Source organism: Taeniopygia guttata, chromosome 1, assembly GCF_048771995.1.
Source record: "Taeniopygia guttata chromosome 1, bTaeGut7.mat, whole genome shotgun sequence".
Classification (NCBI taxonomy): Eukaryota; Metazoa; Chordata; class Aves; order Passeriformes; family Estrildidae; genus Taeniopygia; species Taeniopygia guttata.
Genome location: NC_133024.1, coordinates 102,604,572 through 102,623,173, shown reverse-complemented (window position 1 = coordinate 102,623,173; position 18,602 = coordinate 102,604,572). Strand labels below are relative to the sequence as shown.

The following is an 18,602-nucleotide window of genomic DNA, read 5'->3' as shown; positions in this document are numbered from 1 at the left end:
AGTATCAGAAGATTTAAAAATAAATTTAAAATATCACCAGGTAATCTCATGAAAAAATACCTTCTCACTCTGCCATTACAGGTTTAGTAGATTCAAACGATGCCACCTCAGAGGAAAGGCACTTCAAGACCACTTTCCCACGCTTTTGCCAGGTGCAACACTGAGCAGCTCAGCAGGAGGAGCTGTCCCATACCTGACCTTGGGAACAAAGGGACTTGATTTCCACCCACATGACGAACTCATCACACACCGGCAGGGTCAGCACACCTCCCATGTGAGGTGAGCCAGCCTGCAGGTCCCTGAGGACAATCCCTGCCTGATGTGACCTGCAGAGGGCACGGGTTTCAAAGGACTGTGTCCAACACCACTTGGCAGTATTCAATTCAAAGGAAAAAAAATCAATAAAGCAATTAACACCAGAAGGACAATGCCAGAATTATCATACACTCATCAATCCTTCTAGTACTACATGAAAACCCCTCCAGATTTAAGAAGCAAACAAGTCCACTATGCTGATTTCTGAGGACTTTTAAGGCAACATAATGCTCCAATTAAAGCACATGAACTTTAAATTTTCTTATTTAGTTTTAAATAGAAAGCCACTTCAATTACACAAATCGTCATTGTTTCAAATTAGTATCAACAGCCTGAGTCCTGATCCTGAGAACATTCATTTAAGTGGCATTCCTCTCATACACTGTTGACTTGTGCAAGTATTTGCAAGACTCAGCCCTGAAGTCACCACACAGTTTATAGCAATGTTCCTCATTTGTGAACAAACTCAAGCTCTGAAGTCAGTAACACATTGTTCTGTCACGTGCCATCATATTCTCTTCAGCAAAAACACATTTACACATGTGAATCTATAGACAGGTGTGGATGCCAGGAAGAAGAAAGGAAGAGCTACCAGAAACCAAGGCAACCTGGAAACAAGCAAGGAAAGGGAACACTACAATGGGGCATGGTTATCCTCAAGACAAGTACTAACATTTAGGCTAACTGAACATTTAGGCTGTTTTCTATGGAATTATTTTAATGAACCTTGACCATTTTTGCAGCCCCTCACGCATAAGGATCTAGAGGTACCTATTAATAAGGTGAGGAGGGAGGAAACCTCTTCATGAGGTCAAGATATCACCTTAAATACTATGTCTGGGTGAAGGTGAACAGCAGATTGCACTGAAGATCACTCTTGCTCACTTCTTAGAAAAAATGAACAGCTGTATCAAAGCAAATGCTACTGAGGACAAAGAAAAGAATGCTACCCAGTTGTAGCAGTAAATGTAGCCTTTCATAGCCAAAAAGTAGCCTGAGTTTTGCAAGAACACTGTAATTAACATCCATATTCTTTAAGCATGTGCCAATGGACCTGCTATAAACACTGCCCAAGAGGTAGCACAGACTGCAGCAGGACAAAGACTTTCTCCGTGCTCTCCTAGGTCATCATAGTCAATTACACAAAGACTACACCTGAGTTGCAAAAGAAGCATTTTGGTATTTTCTGAATATTTCTAATCAAATGCAGACTCTGAAAGACCCCTTGTTGCCCCAAAACAAAGCCTAGAAAAGCAGGAAGCACAAATATGTACATCATTTGGAGAGACTTCTATATCTATTAACATTAAACTAGGCAGAGGATTAATAAAATTACATTCAAGACACATATACCAGAAAAATGCACAATGGACAAAAAGTAAATTATTTGTTACACTATGACATAGAGAAGGTGTTTGTAAATTCTCAGGAAGAATTAAGGAGCAAACATCTCTTGTTCAGTTTGTTAATCATAAACACAACAGGTAACACAGGTAACGAACATTTTCACTGAAAACATTTTTTTGTTGTATTTGTGTGTCCTGTAAGTCAAGAAAAGCACGTTGCAATGACATCAGCAAGCCATAACTCTGAAATTCATGAAAAGGAAATATACTTTTGTATCACCAGAAAGTTTGGAATTAATGCCCCAAGATATTAAAACATAGCTTTAAGATATTCCAATCAAAGGTAGAAGTAACGGGAAAAAAATCCGTGTCTGTAGTTAAACCAGCCATATTAAAAAACCCACCCGTGCTCATTTTTCAGGCACAGCCATTGAAAAACCCTCTTCTAACTGAAGATCTGCTGCTGCTGCTTTCTAAAACAGTTTTCAGACAAATACCACTATGTAGAAGCATGGCATAAGGACAATGAGTGGGGAACAACTGATGGCACACCTGGAATTGCCACTAAGGCTGCCTGGACAAGGGTGGAGAGAAGAAAAGTTGCTTTGCTCTCATATTCATTGTAATGCCCCCATAAAGAGCTTGGGGAGTGGAAAGAAAATCAATTCCTTGTGCTCCAGCCTGCTCTTTTGAAGTGTTTGTACAAGCTCAGGGTTCTTGGAAGTGGGTGTCATTTCAGGGGAGTTCAGTTTTCAAGTACTGGAGCACTCCAGTCCTGTAAGCAGCCGGTTGTTTTTGTGGCTCAAGTGACATCACTAACACACCATCATGTCCCCCATGGTAACTTCAGCTTTTGTTCTCAGTGTCCATGGCTTACATCCCATGGCTCCATGGCCTACATGCACTTCATGGGAACAAGTCCAATGTGTCAGCATCCTTCCTTTGCTTTCTGTTCCCTCTCCTTGTCATGTATAAGGAGACAGCCAAAAACAAGTACCAGGTCAGGATTTACTACTTCAAAATAAAATTTCTAACAAAAGCTGAAATTCAAGTTTCTTATGTAGATTACCTTATTCCTTGGAATGTTTTGGGTAATGTTCTATAAAAAACACATCACATGCAACCAAGGAAATATTAGTTTCATCACAAATTTCTATCTTTAACCAAAATCTCCTCTGCAATTACTATAAAACATATGCAACTTGAAATAATTTTAAAAACAGTACGAAGTTACAGGTGGGGGCAGAAGATAAATGACTACATTTTAGTAGATGTAACTTGCAATCAGTGTTTTCAGTCAAACCATTGCCCTGGTTTCACCACAGCTGTATTGCTTGAATAGCAACCTGCCTTCCTGCAGCAGTGCCTGCAGCGCTGGGAAGCTGCTGCTCTGGAGGCCACACGTGTCACACCCTCACTGTGCCCTGCCAGGATCCTCTGGCCAGGGCCAGACAAGTCCAGTTTGGGGATGGGAGGGCCCCATCAGCCCCCTTCTCTTCCTGCCTCTGGCAGAGGGGCTCTGAGGGCAGCACTGCCCAGCTGACCGGGGGAGCCTTCAGCAGCTGCCCGGCAGGGAAGGGCAGCAGCCCATGGAGACCAGGACCCGGTGCTCCCACGGGCCTGATCCCAGTCCCTGTGTGTGGGAACACCCACGGGCCTGATCCCAGTCCCTGTGTGTGGGAACACCCACGGGCCTGATCCCAGTCCCTGCGTGTGGGAACACCCACGGGCCTGATCCCAGTCCCTGCGTGTGGGAACACCCACGGGCCTGATCCCAGTCCCTGCGTGTGGGAACACCCACGGGCCTGATCCCAGTCCCTGCGTGTGGGAACACCCACGGGCCTGATCCCAGTCCCTGTGTGTGGGAACACCCACGGGCCTGATCCCAGTCCCTGTGTGTGGGAACACCCACGGGACCTGAGCCCTGGGAGCTCATCCACTGCTCGCACACGCTCAGGAACTCGCTGCAACAGGCAAGGCAAGAACTTGGACTCCTCAGAAATGGGGCTCTATGGAGTTTATTGCTCAAAGCACTTTATAATCCTTCAATGAGATGTGCTATGAAGTGCAAAGTACTATTGTTAAGTCAAACTAAGATTCTTTTTCTTTTTTTAAAATACCTAGGAATTTCTCAGCATTTCCCTAATATCAGTTCTTTAGAAAAATAAATACTGGGAGGACAAAAGGGACAGTTCCCCCACAATTCCAGTAAACAAGGTTCACTTTTCCATGCTAAAATCTCTATTAGCTTTCCAAAAAATATCAAAACACCTAAGAGAAATTGAGGGTGCATCAGAGCTGCTTACAACTCATCTCCTTTATTGCCACGGCTAATGTAATCACCGGAGCTTCTAAGTTTCACTGTTTTTTCTGAAAGGCCATAGTATCAGAAAAAGCATTTGGCAAAGACTTTGTGAAGAACAGTTTTCTAGTAGTCAGCAATGACCCTTACAATAAGTTTAAGGGGAAAATATTTGTATATTTTTCGTCTTTGATGTTTTTTAACTTTAACCAGGTACTGGCCACATTTTGTCCCTCCCATTTCTACTGTATTTCCAGTTCATGTACTTAGACCAATGACATGTTCCAAAAGCTGGTGTACCACATCTTTATATACACTACAAATTCAGATTACCAGACTGTAGTCAGACATTGAATGTATAAATAACTTTGCAAACTATTTACAGGTTTTAAACTAATCAGGTTTCAAGCAACCAACACTCTTAAGGCAAATTCATTTGTATGACTGGCTGTCTGGCCTCTCAGCATTTCTCTCCCCTCCCCAATTCCTCTAAAATGATAAGCAAATAGGAACTTGAATTACCCCCTGCCCCTGTATTGACAGAATTTCTTGTATGAAGAAGTGATCTAACTGCTTAGGAGCTTTCCTCAAAACAAGGAAAAATGCACAGAAATGCATTTCTGTGTGAAGAAAATCATTAAGTTGCATTCCAAGAAGTGGAAGTCCTACCGTCTTGTAACAACACAACTTTTGTATGCACATGGCAAATGGGTTTGGGAATTTGGAGAAAGCATCAATTTAAAGCTGCACAACCCTTTTAGAACTATGCATTTATAAACTCACTAGAGATAAGATCAGAAGAGCTCAAAGGGATTTTCTCTTAGGGGTGACACTGTGCAATACAAAATGCTGCATGAAGCACACGTTTAACTACGTCAGATTTTTTCTCTTACACCATACTGCTGTGCAAGATACTATTCACCACTTTAAGGGATTCTGCACATCCTACCAATCCTTACATTGGAATAAGAATTGGCCCCTTCAAATAGTATCTTTTTGTTACAACATCGTGTTCCTAAGTGCAATCACAGTGCAATCCCTTACGTCAATGCACGACTGAAGCAACCAAGCATATTCTGGTGAAGTACACAGGATTCACATACCAAACGTGCTCAGTGCCTTCCTTCAAGTCCCAATCATCACTTTGTTCTTAGTATTTCAATGCCCTGATTAGGTCTTTTTTTGGAAGTAATTAGCTACTGTGGTTTGAAGGATTTTGGAACAAAGCAGAGACTTTATACTGAATGCAGAGGTCATCTCCAACAGAGACAAAAGGTGGCAAATTATCGATTAGCTTTGTATTTAGAAGCATCCCTTGGTTCACTGCTAGGATTGCTCCAGTCATCTGCTTCAGGTGTGGTCTTGTAGTGCCGCCATGCTGACTTATTAAAAACAGGAAGTCTTTCAAATGATTCACTTGAAAGGGCCTATGAAAAAAACAAAAACAATGGTTAGCTATCAATGGAGATACAAGAGCAAGGTGATACTCTGGGGAGTTCTACAATTACAACTTCTGTACCCAAGTGTCACAATTATCCCAGTGTTGCATGTCACAGCACTACTTTGAAAATACTTGAGCTATGACTAGTAGCTCTAGTTATACTCAAAGTTGCAGTCAAAGTTAAAAGAAAATAATAGCATTGAAAAATACTTCCCTTCATTCCAGGGAGTGGTGTCTACACAGATGGCAAGAAAAAGATTTTTGGTCACAAAACATTTTAGTGGGATTTGTCACTGACATAAAGCAGACAGCTACTCCAACACTTCCCTCCCCAAGGCACTTGGGCTCTGCCAGCACACTGACGTGTGGGGGCTGACCCAGTTCAGTGCCCTGGGCCACCCTTTTCCTCTGAGAAAGGCCAGACCCTTTTCCTCCACACACACATGCAGAGGATCAAACCCATCAGAAGCAGAGGAGTCCACAGCTCATTTGCCATATAGAGCAGGGCACAGTGACAGTGCAAAGCCAACAACCTACACAAGCTATACACTGTTCTTTTAAATTCTGATGGAATTCAAGCAGTGTCACCCTTTAGCCCCTGAGCCTAGGCTGTCCCAGAAGATAACAGGATCGATACAGTTCATTGCATCAAGAACTTCATAGAATAGAACATATTTACTAGTCAGGAGTTGGCCAATATTCTTATAATTTCTATTATGGCCAAAAATTAGAATCAAAAAGCACGAACCAAAATTATCTCTTATCACAGTTCTTGGAAGATTCACCACTTATGACAGGTTAACAAAATACAACAATCCAACAAAGGGAAAATCACAGCAAGTTAACTAGTATTGGTGCCAGATTGTTATATAAAACCTTGGGGTTTACAATTTTATGTAACAGATTTAGGTAAAAGTGTCAAACATAGCAATAAGAAATTTGAAAACCAGCTGAAGAGTGAAAAGAACCTGTTACAAACAACTTACATTGCATTACTAGTTTATAAAAGGGTGACATTCATACCTTCAAATAAATAACAGCATCTGAACCCACACCTTCCATTGAGTAGAGTTTAAGGTCACCTTGAAAGTACCTCGCATACAGACGAGAAATTGGCAATCCATAGCCAAACCCAGCCTGCAAAAACAAGAGACAAAAGGAAAAACATGATGAGAAGTTAAAAAAATGCAACAGTAAACTCTGTATTAACTTACAAAAGAGAGGACAGCTAAATATTAGATTTGTATCAAATTACTTTTGAAGCTTTCCTTTATTTCTCAGCTTCTACTCTACCCATACTCAGCCTTTTGAGCAAACTCCTTTTTTTTTGTGCATTACTTATTAGTACAAAAAGGGCTGAGTCCTTTGGTAGAAGTCCCTTGTCCATTTCTCAGAGGCAGGTAGGTGCAGCACACCAGACATGCTGCTGGCAACCAGCAAAGCAACCGATGCCCTACGCAGCTTCCTCACTGTGAGGACCATTGCTGTAGTACTGCATTCTTTCTTTGGAAAAAGCAGAGTTCTGACAGCACAGTTTTTCTTCCCCAAGCCTGCAATCATTCTCTCAAATGTCTCCAGACTACACAAGAAAGCCAAAGACAACTCTTGTCCGCTTCATCTAGGTCACACTATTAAGTGACTGCTGATGCCACAGAGAGCAGCAGGGTCCTGCAGAGGAACACAGACTAATACAAGGCAAATTATCCTCTCTGTTTAACAAAGATCAGGATTCCACAGCACTGAAAGATCTCCTGAGGACTGAGACACAGTACAGCCCCCACAATTTTCAAAGCATAATGGACCTGATGGGTACAAAGTTTAGCTTTTAAATTGACAAAACTGATATTCATAACCATGCCTGCAACAAGATCAATCACATGGCACCTCTTCCAACCCTCTCTTGTCAGAAAAGTTGTAAGAAAACCTCCAATTCTCTCTCACTGGAGCCAGGGAATAAGCATGACACGTGACTCTTTCAGATGACTGGCTGTGTGCTGAGAACCACAGTGGCTGGTTATGCCAAAAAACCCCAAACATATACAAGGCAAGGCAATATGGGTGGACTACAAGAGAAAATAGACACTTGAAGCTTTCAGAAAAACAATAAATTAATTCCACAATGATATTTCTACAAAAGCAACTTGACAGAAAAGTAATAAATATGCCCTGAATTTTATAAACAAAAGCCTACAATGATACAAAATAGAATGTTAAGAAGAATTTGCAAGCATTATGTACAGCTAGTATGTGGCATCACTTGAAAGGAAATCCCTTGAGGGAAAAGTGAACATTAAAGAACTTCTACTACAGTGTCCATGACAAATTCTCTTGCTGTCATCTACTACAATATCTTTAGGCCATTTTTGCCTTGTTTTTACAGAATTCTAAATTTAGTATTAAATTGGTTTACAGTTGCTCACTCAGTTCTTTTGAGCAAAATAGGACACAGAAATGCCAAATATGCCCTTTTCACACTGCTTGTCATAGCTATTAGTGTCCATTAACAGAGTCAAAACAATTGTTTCGCTACACTTTTCCCAACATCATGTTCTATATTTCTCAAAGAGAACTTTCATCTCTCACTAGAGACATATGCATCACTTTCAAACACCTGGCCTTGAAGCTTCAGAGATTTCTTTCTTAACCTCTAAAAAATTTATTTGGCTGTCTTAGAAATAACTAAAAAAAGGTCAAAAGTTGACCTCCTCTCTTCCTGGAGGCTGGATAATAAATATATAAGAGAAATTATAAAGCACAGCGACCAAAAGTCAACTTGTGGACAGTCCATGCCCCAAGGATCAGCTCAAGTAAAGGGCAGCATCAAACAATACTGAAAACTTTCCTCACTCCAGAACCACCCCTCCTTAAAAGCCAACTTCTGTTTGTCTCCTCTTCCCTCATGCTCTGTGCTAGCCCATGTCATTATTTCATACAGCCCTCTTTCAAATATTTCCTGTCAGCCTCTCTGTGCACTGCCTTTAGGGTGTTTTCCAAACCAGGTAACTTGTAACAACTACAGAGACAAGAGACCCCAGTTGAGCACTTTGTTAAATCCTGGCCCTGCAAAGGGTCTATTTTGCAAAAGACATTTAACAAGAGGTTTTTACTACATAGATCTGTACTTGACTTAGAGGACAGAACAGTCCATGATGGCACATCTGCTTTGGGAAAGGAAAAAGCAAATTTATCATTAAATGTTATGGTATGCATTAAACAAAAAGGAAGTTTTTGCATTTCTGTGTTACCAGCATTGACAGATTTTAATTAGAACTAATTTAAGCCGTGTTTCTCCTGCTATAAACAAATGCTGTCAGAGAGAGAACCATTAAATCACTAAGAAAACCTACCATCAATAAACATGACCATGCGTTTTAATCTGTACTCTATGTGCAGTGCAGATGAACCTAAGACCTGCTAGGATCTGAATGCTGCCATGGTAACAAGGTTTCTCAGCAGGATTTAAACAACATTTGCAATGACAGGGAGCAAAAATTTTCCCCAATCAACATAAGGATACCTCTCTTTCACTGCCCCGTTCCATGAATGTTTCATAAACTAGACAGGGGATCATATAACAACAGGAAAAAAATGTTAGAACAGAAAAATATGTCTATTTACACTTCACCTCAACTTAGCTTAGAATATTACCTAAGTCAAGGATGAGACACTACCAACCTTCTCAACACTAATTCTTTAGTGGTTTGGTCTTTGGCACTAAAGAAACTCCTTTAGTATGGACATCAAAGAGGATTTATGTGGAACCTTTCTGCTGGAGGATTTTTATTTCCAGACTGACATACAGAGCACTGCATAATTGTTTTTATAACTGGATCTGGACCATAACACATAACATGTCAAACTTCACTGCTAAGTCCTTGTTCCTGTTGGTGGCAAAATTTGGCACAGACTCACAGTTATGACTTTCTTCTTTCTGCACACACGTATAAATAACAGAACTGAACAACTTTTCTCAACTTTCAGTCTTATGCAGGCACTGGACCGACTCACAGGGCAAAAGCTGCCAGACTCGCAAGAGAGGGGGATCTTTTGTAGGTTTGACTACAGCGGCATAGACTGGGAAAGGGAAATAAAACCTGAAAATGGGATACAGAAGAACACCAAGCATAAATGCCACAGAATCAAAGTAAGCAGTTTTGAAGATGAGGAAGTAAATATAGAGATGCACTGAAAAAAAAGAAAGAATAGTGTCAGTCCTAATATGAACACATTTTACAATCAGAGCTACAAGGAACATTCAGTTTAACAGTGAATACAACTGGTAATCAAGGTATAAGTTTATCCTGAGAACGAGTTTCAGGAAATCCTTGTAGACTGATATGGTAAATTGCTGATCAGAAGAGAGACAGAACAAAGGCAAATTATGCATCAAGAGAGATTCTACCATTTGTGACAGAAAAAAGCTTATATTTGAATTAAGGCCTGTTGCCTCTCGCCACATTCAAGATGATTTCCTATGAAAAAGCAGAAGTTTGAAACTGAGATGTGCTGTAGAGGTAGGAGATGTGAAGGATCAGTACCAAGTCAGTGCAGACACAGGACTGGGTTTCACACCTCCCACAGTGCAAAGGAGCAAACCCAGTGCAATGCACTGCCATGCCACAATGGTACCCACTGTGGACCAAGGCAGCACATAAAGACTTTCTGCTCATAAGCTAGGAAGAAATTTATTTCCTCTGAGTCACTCTGAACTGATTTTACCCTCAGTTTACTGTTAAATATTTTATATCCAAAATAGTCACAAGAGGGACGAGAGGGACAAGAGGGAACAGCCCCAAGCTGTGCCAAGGATGTTCAGGTTGCACATCAGGAGTAATTTCTTCACTGAAAGGATTGTCAAGAATTGAAAGTGGCTGGCCAGGGAAGTACTGGAGTCAGTCACCAGCCCTAGAAGCATTCAGGAAACAACTGGACGTGTCACTTGGTGCTGTGGTTTAATTCACATGGGGGTGTCTGGTCAAAGGCTGGACTTGATCCTGGGAGGTCACTTCCATTCTTGCCAATCCTGTGATTCCATACTCTGCCCCACATTCCATTATCCATCTGAAGGCACTTGAAGCACAGAAATATCAGTAGGGGAGAAAAAAACCCAACTACTCAGGAACACGCTAGGTAAGAATGCTCCTAAGCAGGGACAGGAAATTTCTTAGAGAATCAACTTCTCAACAGGCTTAGAGAAAAAGGATTGCCTCAGAAGAAACAGATGAGAAGAGGCAAAATACAGCATCTGTATTAATCCACTTACCGAAACCAGTCAAGTGGAACAGCAGCTACACAATTTTTATCACAATGAGTCAATATGCAATTTAATAAAACAATTTAGAAATAGTATTTTAATTTTTTTTAAATCATGCTTGCTAAAAGAATCTACACATTCAACACTGAAATAATTTCCCTGCTTAAAGGAGACTATGGGGAAGTATTTTTTTATGTGAAATACGGTCCTGATGCATCTGAGAAAGCAGTATCACAGAAGATATTTCCAATTAAATAGGAATATACCAAATATGTTCATACCACATACAGGATTAGGAATGTTTTTTTGATGTGTTTTTACAGTCCATAACTTAGACAAAAATTATCTTCAAGTTTCAGTATAAGCTTGTGCATTGCCAGAAGGTGCTTCTCAAGTGCTGAGCAGTGTGGCCCAGCTTTTTAATCAGTTTATAGAAATATAGAAAACTTAGATTAACAGTAATTTTTATATCAAAGAGAAGCTCATTAGGTCATTCACCTGCTCAGTAATATAGCACTAATGATCCTGCCCATTAACCTGTGAAAATACTGTGCTTATGCAGGCTTTTTATGCTTGCTTCCAAGAATGTAATGTCAAGACAAAGCAAAGTAATTTTCTATTCTGTAGACTAAGTGATAACAGAATTCATTTTCTTCTGTTGTACCTGGAAAGACTTGCTCATGATAAAGCATTTCCTCAATGGAAAACCTGATCCAGCAGATTGCAGTACAGGGAAATGTAAAATCAGAGTGGTGCAAAGAGACATTTAAATATATATTGCAATTACTTACCAAAGGCACAGCCCTCGAGGGCTCCAGACTGGGCCTGGGTGCTGTTGAGTACATGTAGTTAAACAATCTCTCTATTTTTCTTAGAGGTACACCTCCACCTTGGTCACTTATCTAAGGAATGAAAATTGAAGAGTTTTAAACATTAGGTTCTGAACAAAACCCACAAAACATCAAGAAGCATTATCTAAATTACTTTAGAAATTAACTAAAGGAGCTGTTTGGCTCGGAGAAAAGAAGCCTGGGAAATGACCTTGCCATGGTCTACAGCTTCCTGAGGAGGGGAACTGGGAGGGAGGTGCTGATCTCATCTCCCTGGATCCAGTGACAGGACATGTGGGAATAGTTCAAAGAACATCAGGGGAAGTTTAGAGGGGACATCAGGAAGCATTTCTGTATGGGAAGGGTGATGAAAGCAGAACAGGTTTCCTGGAGATGGTCAATAGCTCAAATCTGTCAGTGACCAAGATGCATTTGGACACTGCCCCAAACAAACATGCTTTGACTACTGGTCAGCCCTGAAGTGGTCAGGGAGTTGGCCAAGATGCTCCTTGTAGGTCCTTCCCAACTGAAAATATTCTGTTCTAATGAATATGAAGTAGGTGATGATACAATAATTAATTTGCTTTTTCAAATTAAAAGTCATTCTACTCTAAATGTAGCAGGTTTGCAATGTGTATTGTTTTTAGGCATTTACCTTAATAGATAGATCTTCTTTCCCCAAAGTGACTAAGGTTTTGATCGATGGATAGGCTTCTTTCTTACCTTCATGCAATTCCACTGTAGCTCTCATTGAATTCTGAAGATAAAAGAAAACAGTCTCTTTGATTCTAATTTTAACATATAAGATTTTTCTGACAAGTCAGAACTTGAATTTACTTTGTAGTATCTACTTTGTCCTACAGTTGTGTACAAGATAGAAAAACCTGTATTTAACACAAGTTCAAGCGCCATCAAGTCAATGAATTGCCCAGATAAATTTTTACATTATAAGTTGTTATACAGAACTTTTATTTATTTGATATAGTCAGAGAAAAGAAAATAATTTTTTTTTGTTTTTTTGGTCCTGCGTGAAATCCAGTAAATACATTCATAGGATGAGAACATCCTTCACCTCCATAATGCACACACCAACAGTGACATTTCACCACAGAAAGCTAGTTTTGATTTTCTCAGCCTAGGTCACATATAAGTTACCATCTGTCAGTCTGACTTCATGTTAACAGTTTCTAGTGCCAGGCCCAGTTCTTTACAGCTACAACTTACTGACTTGAGCCTGTTTCATGACTTGTACCAAAAACATATTGTACAAATTCTCATCTGTTCTGCTCCAAAACTAATGTTAAATGGCAAAATGGGAGAAGACTTAAATGAACACAGTTGACAAATGTCAGAAATCAAACCCCAAAAAACAGTACTTTGAAAAAGTTTCTCTCTGGCCAAATACAAATTTTCCTCTCAATTTCTGGGGTTCAGCGCATCACTTAGAGACCTCCTCTCTTCTTTCAAACTATGTAACAGGTCTCACATGTTCCATTTGCACTCTTGTTCCAATTATTCAGAAAACACAAAACCAAAACAAAGCATGTCATCTACACTATTTGAAGATACAGGGCCTGTTTTCACAATAAAGACACTGATCCTAACTAGTCCTCAAATATGCAATAAAGAAGCAAGCTAGACTGTCATGAGTGTTCCAAGTTAATTAAAAAAAAAAAAAAAAACAAAATAAAAGAGCACAACAGGAAAATTGGGAAACCAGGCAGTTTTTAAGGGTCATAAGAGAAGGGTTCAAGTCTGGCTCTTAAACAACTGAAGAGTGTTTGAAACTTAAGAATAAGCTTAAAAAAGGAAAACTGAAATAACATTTAAGAGCTGTAACTGAAAGGAATCTCAATTTCAACAGAAATAGGGCCACAAAACCCTCCCAAATATTAATAAGTGCAACCTACCTTGAATAATTCAAATAACATATGAAACAAATGAGAAGGTACATAGACTACTTGAATAGGCTTGTTGGGAGCTTTAGCTAAAAAAAAAAAAACAGAAATAAAAATGTCAGATCATTTTTCTTCACAACAATATTTTGTAGCATTGCTATTTACCAGAGTAACACGAACCTGTAGGCACAGACAAGTACGTAAGCATGTTCTAATTTTCCCAGTGCGAAATTAGTTCCATGAAGTAAAAACATACATTTTAGTCACTGCTATCACCTGAAAGAACACATTATAATTATGATCTTCAAATCCATCCAGTCAGCAGACCTTGTTTAGATATGAAACTTCACTAAGCAGTGGTTGGTTTCATACAACAGTGCATGCTAACCAAGAAAACATTCCTAATTAAGTGGGAAACGTCCACATGCTCACATATTATTTAAGCATAATATTTGTTGCACAAAATGATCCTTAAACTAAAGAAAAACCCACTGTTTAAATATTCTAAAATCAACTACATATTTTCCCTTCATTAAAACACACAAAATTTTTGTGTAAGTATTCACAAAAATTTTCAAATATACTTCAAACAATATCCCAGCTTGCATATTCCAAACCATCACTGAATTGTTTGTGCACTGCTGTCCCACCGTGAGTGTTTCAGCAGAGGGGCATGGCTTGGCACAGGTCTGAATGCCAGAGTGCTCACTGATTGATTGGGCAGGAAATTATACAGCTGCATTTCATACATCCCAGGACAGTTTTGGAGCTGAAGATGAAGTCATCCCTGAACATTCAAATATCTACTGGCATTAAATTATGCAGTTACAGAGAGTCAGACTGAGCTGCAGTTCAGACTGAAGGGAAGTCTCAAGCTGTCTGCTTCATGAATTCCAGGAAGATATAAATATGCGTAAAGAACATGACTGGAGTCAACTTCATTCCTTTTGGCACTGAGGGCTTGTAATAATCCCTCAGTTTTAAGAGACATGGTAATGAAAACTCCTAGGAAAATGAGAAGACCAAAACAATGCTCTGCAAGGCAAGTTGACATTTTTTTCTGTTAATTTTGTCAGTCCATACTCCCATTCCTTCATGCTTCACTGAAACCAAGGCAAACTGACTCACACTTGTTTGAGGCACAGAGACAGAAAATGAGTTATTGTTGCTCTTGCAAGGTAATTTGCAAAGTTGCTTTCCCTATACTGATAATAAGCTTATCTTATGGAAATATGTGATTCTTTATTCACTTTTTTTTTTTTTTTTTTAGCTCCAGCAACTTGCTTTCTCTACTGTTGGATCTTTTTACTTATGCCTTCAGATGAATTTTGCATTGATCGATTCCTCTGGTGCAACACTCAGTACTTTTCTCTCTAGAATCACTCAGTTTAACAGGGGAACATCGGGTCCTTTGGTTTTGGGAGAGATGGGTGACAATGCATCCATCATTGCTGACAGTAGTACCTTGTGTACAGAAATATTTCTAAACTACCCAGTAGTTCTTTGAGCAACACACGTTCCAAGTATCACACTCTCCCATTGAGTGTTACCTATTTCTGAGACTTTTGCAATTCTTCTGCTGAAGTTTGGAAGTTAGTCTTATGTTTGGCTATAATCCAAAATATGGGATAGGATCACTCAGGAAAATTTTTTTAACTAAAAAAACTAAGCTCCCTTTTGTCAATAAAATAATGAACAAAAAGCAGTCAATATGCTGACACAGCCTGTCTCATCAGTTTTGTGCCATCCAATTATCATCTCTGCAATCAACTTGAAACAGATTTTCATGTGAGAGGTTTGTGATAGGATTTAAAGCATAAACTACCTACTAAAAATTCCAATTTTGCCATCTTACACTGTGTTGAGAGAGCCAGTGGAATTCATGGGTTTATAAGCCTACTTCAGAATGAAACAAGTTTCAGTTCTGTTAGAAGTTCAGAAGTTTCCTTCTCAGTTATGAGAAGTCTTGGATTATTTTCTTTAAAGTAGTAGTGAATTTAGCAAGATTGAGCTCTGCATTCAACATAAAGAAGTACATATCATTATAATAAACAATAATTCAGGTGTTCATGTTTAAATATTAGAACAAAAGTAACTGCTTAGTTCAAACTACAACTTACAATTAAATAACAAAACTAAAAATCACAGATACCAGAAATGCATTTTCTTACATCAGTTACATTAATTTAATAATTACCATTGAATTCTTCAATTTCCAGATCAGGTGCCACGGTATAGTACTGTTCACATAACATCTTAGCTGTTTCATAAGCATCTACAAAATAACAGAACAAACACTGATTTATCAAAATCTTCTAGCGATGACCAGCAGTGTCCATCCTCCCTGTGAAAGACCACAAACAGAACATTCACTCTGAGCACTAGTTTACAAGCATGAAGCTGGTATCCAATCTAACCCCTCTTCCTCTCTATACTCAGAGCCCAGTTGTCAGGAAAGGGAAAACTATCTAAAGCTCTACAAAGAAAAGCACAGTAGTGGAGGGAAGCTATTTTTCTTCCTTATTCAGGGCTTGAAAATTAGAAGGATGTAATCTTCGGCTGACCATAAAATCTACTTATTTTTTATTTCCTGATGACAATTTAATACTTAATTTTCAAGGTCTCTTGGGGGAAAAGCTAGAAGAGTCTTAATTTCTTCCCACTGAACCAAAAATTACTCCCCCTGAAAATACCTCCCCATAGCCCAAATCAGGCTTGAAACACAGGTAGAAAGTTTAAGTTACCCTTTGTCACTAGAGATGTCCCCTAAGGTTCAATACGAGCAATATTGTTTAACTTATTCATCAGTGACTTGGGGCAGAGGCCTCCTCAGCGAGTTCACTGAAGACTCAGAGCTGGGAGGAGTGGCCGATACCCCCGAGAGCTGGGCAGCCCTTCAGAAGGGAGACAGGCTGGAGAGATGGGCAGAGGAATGGCCTGAAATTCAGAAAAGGCAACTGCAGGGCCCTGCACTGGGGAAGGACAAGCCCAGGCACCAGCACAGGCTGGGGTGACCTGCTGGAAAGCAGCTCTGCAGAGAAGGGCCTGGGGGTCCTGGTGGGCAATGAGCTGCCCATGGGCCAGCAGTGCCCTGGGGCCAGGAGGGCCAACGGGATCCTGGGGTGCATCAGGGAGAGCCCTGCCAGCAGGTCAGGGAGGGGATCCTGCCCCTCCACCCAGCCCCAGGGAGATGAATCTGGAGTGCTGTGTCCAGTTCTGGGCTCCTCAGGACAAGACAGACACAGAGTTCCTGGAGTCGGTCCAGTGGAGCACAACAAATATCATTAAGGGACTGGAGCATCTCTCTTACAAAGAGAGACTAAGGAAGTTGAGTCTGTTCAGCCCTGAGAAGAAAAAACTGAGAGGGGACCTCATCGATGCCTAAAAGTATCTGAGAAGGAGGTGCCAAGAGGATGGAGCCTTTTGGAGACTCTTTTCTGTGATGCTGAGCAATAGGACAAGAGGCAGAAAGTGATGCACAAGAAGTTCCACCTGAACATGAGGAAGAATTTCTTCCCTGTGCAGTGACTGAACACTGGCACAGATTGCCCAGGGAGTGTGGAATCTCCTTCACTGGAGATGTTCAAGAACCAGGTGGGCACAGTCCTGTGCCACGTGCTCTGGGGTGGCCCTGCTTGAACAGGGGGGTAGGTTGAACCACATGATTTGCTGTGCTCCCTTCCAACCTGACCCATTCTTTAATTCTGTATTTGAAAAATTTCTGACTGGTTGCTTAGCCAATCCGGCTCAAATAGGCTGAGTGCAGTCTAACATTTAATCTTCCTCTAAAAGCCAACTCTCTGGCAGAGTCCTAAGACTGTGGAAGAGGCTGTGAAGTTCAAAGCATGCTTCATGGTGTGGATGGAGATTAAGCAGCAGTAGCAGTGAGGGATCTACTGGTAAATGTAAAATCCTGGCTCCAGAAAAAAACCTGAATTCACTGTCAGCTCAAAAGACTTGTTGCAGGACAGCCAGCGAGACAGAGAACACCACCTCAGGCAGCACAAACACAACACCTGGTGTAGCTGCTCGAAGCAAGATGTGGCTGTTTAAATAATTTCTACATTGTTTGAAGGGCATACAGGGCTTATGGCTGCCAGACACAGTACCAAAATAAAACTGCTCAGAATGCTGCCTGTGAACCAGAACATTTGGGGTAGCATACAGAACATAAATTGGACAGCATACAGAACATAAATTAATCCCTCCACCAATTCTACAAGGAAAAGGCCTCAATCACCTTGACTCCTTGACAGGACTACACAGACCCTGTCTTTAAGGCCATTTTGTTTCTTTGAAAGGCAACACTGGACACTGTTTGGTCAGTGCTGTGTATGATCTATTTTAGCTATTTTAGCTACCTGTCTGACTGGACTGAGCACCTTCTGACACTATGCACTCCCCTGTCCAAGGCAGCAACTGTGAATCTGATGATCAAAATCTATCCAAATATTGCTATTAGAAGGCAAAGCTAAATAAACAACACAGTTGTTTACATATAAAATGCTGATGCCAAAGTGGAATAAGGTCAATCAAAAGAAAAAAAAAATGCTGAAAAAAGGCCACAAGGGCTAGAAAAAAAGCTGTAAGAGAGTGGTAAAAAGCACTACAAAGTGAGCTATCATACAGGTCAGACTTTAAGATAAGAAAGGTTTCCCTCTCACTTCACCAAAGGCTGAGAGAAAGTGAAGGGGAGAAACATTCTATGCCCTTTTGCAGCTGCACAAAGAGCAGCAAAGGACAGAGCCTAGAATTCTCTCCTACAGCAGCACCTGCATTTGCAAATAGACACAACTCAGAGTGCAAACCTCCCATGGAGATGTTCTTGAAGCAGGCAGCATTGCCTCATGTTCCCTTGCTAACATTCTGAAAGCATGTAAATATTCACAACACAGAGCAAACAGGGCTTTCAGTGTGACTGTGCCAGATCAGTCAGGTACAACCATCACATCCATGTCTTCTGCAAGAGACAGAACAGGCTGTGCTATGATCAGATGACAGAGCAATGTGGAGTTTCACTGGGACACCTGCACACCTGAAGACATTTTACTAAAAGGCCTAGCTAAACAAAACTAAACAAAATGGAAATTTCACTTACTCTCAGTTTCTGTAATACCATCATGTGATACAAAAGCAGTACATGAGAACCTGCTTCTAAGTATTTCAGGAAGAAAACATCTGAAGTTTATCAAAACATTTAGACACTTCATCTGATA

At 40.4% G+C, this 18,602-nt stretch overlaps 1 protein-coding gene across 1 annotated transcript in view; it reads right to left on the bottom strand.

Moving 5' to 3' along the window:
* Positions 1 to 3,663: 3,663 nt before the first annotated feature.
* Positions 3,664 to 18,602, bottom strand: part of PDK3 (pyruvate dehydrogenase kinase 3) — a 50,186-nt gene continuing 35,247 nt past the window's right edge. The window contains exons 6-11 of the mRNA XM_002195353.7: positions 15,584 to 15,661; positions 13,399 to 13,475; positions 12,144 to 12,245; positions 11,450 to 11,560; positions 6,428 to 6,541; positions 3,664 to 5,390 (exon numbers count right to left, since the gene is read on the bottom strand). Coding sequence (XP_002195389.2) covers positions 5,247 to 5,390; positions 6,428 to 6,541; positions 11,450 to 11,560; positions 12,144 to 12,245; positions 13,399 to 13,475; positions 15,584 to 15,661 — 626 coding nt within the window. The 3' untranslated portion in view covers positions 3,664 to 5,246. The remainder of the gene's footprint in view (positions 5,391 to 6,427; positions 6,542 to 11,449; positions 11,561 to 12,143; positions 12,246 to 13,398; positions 13,476 to 15,583; positions 15,662 to 18,602) is intronic.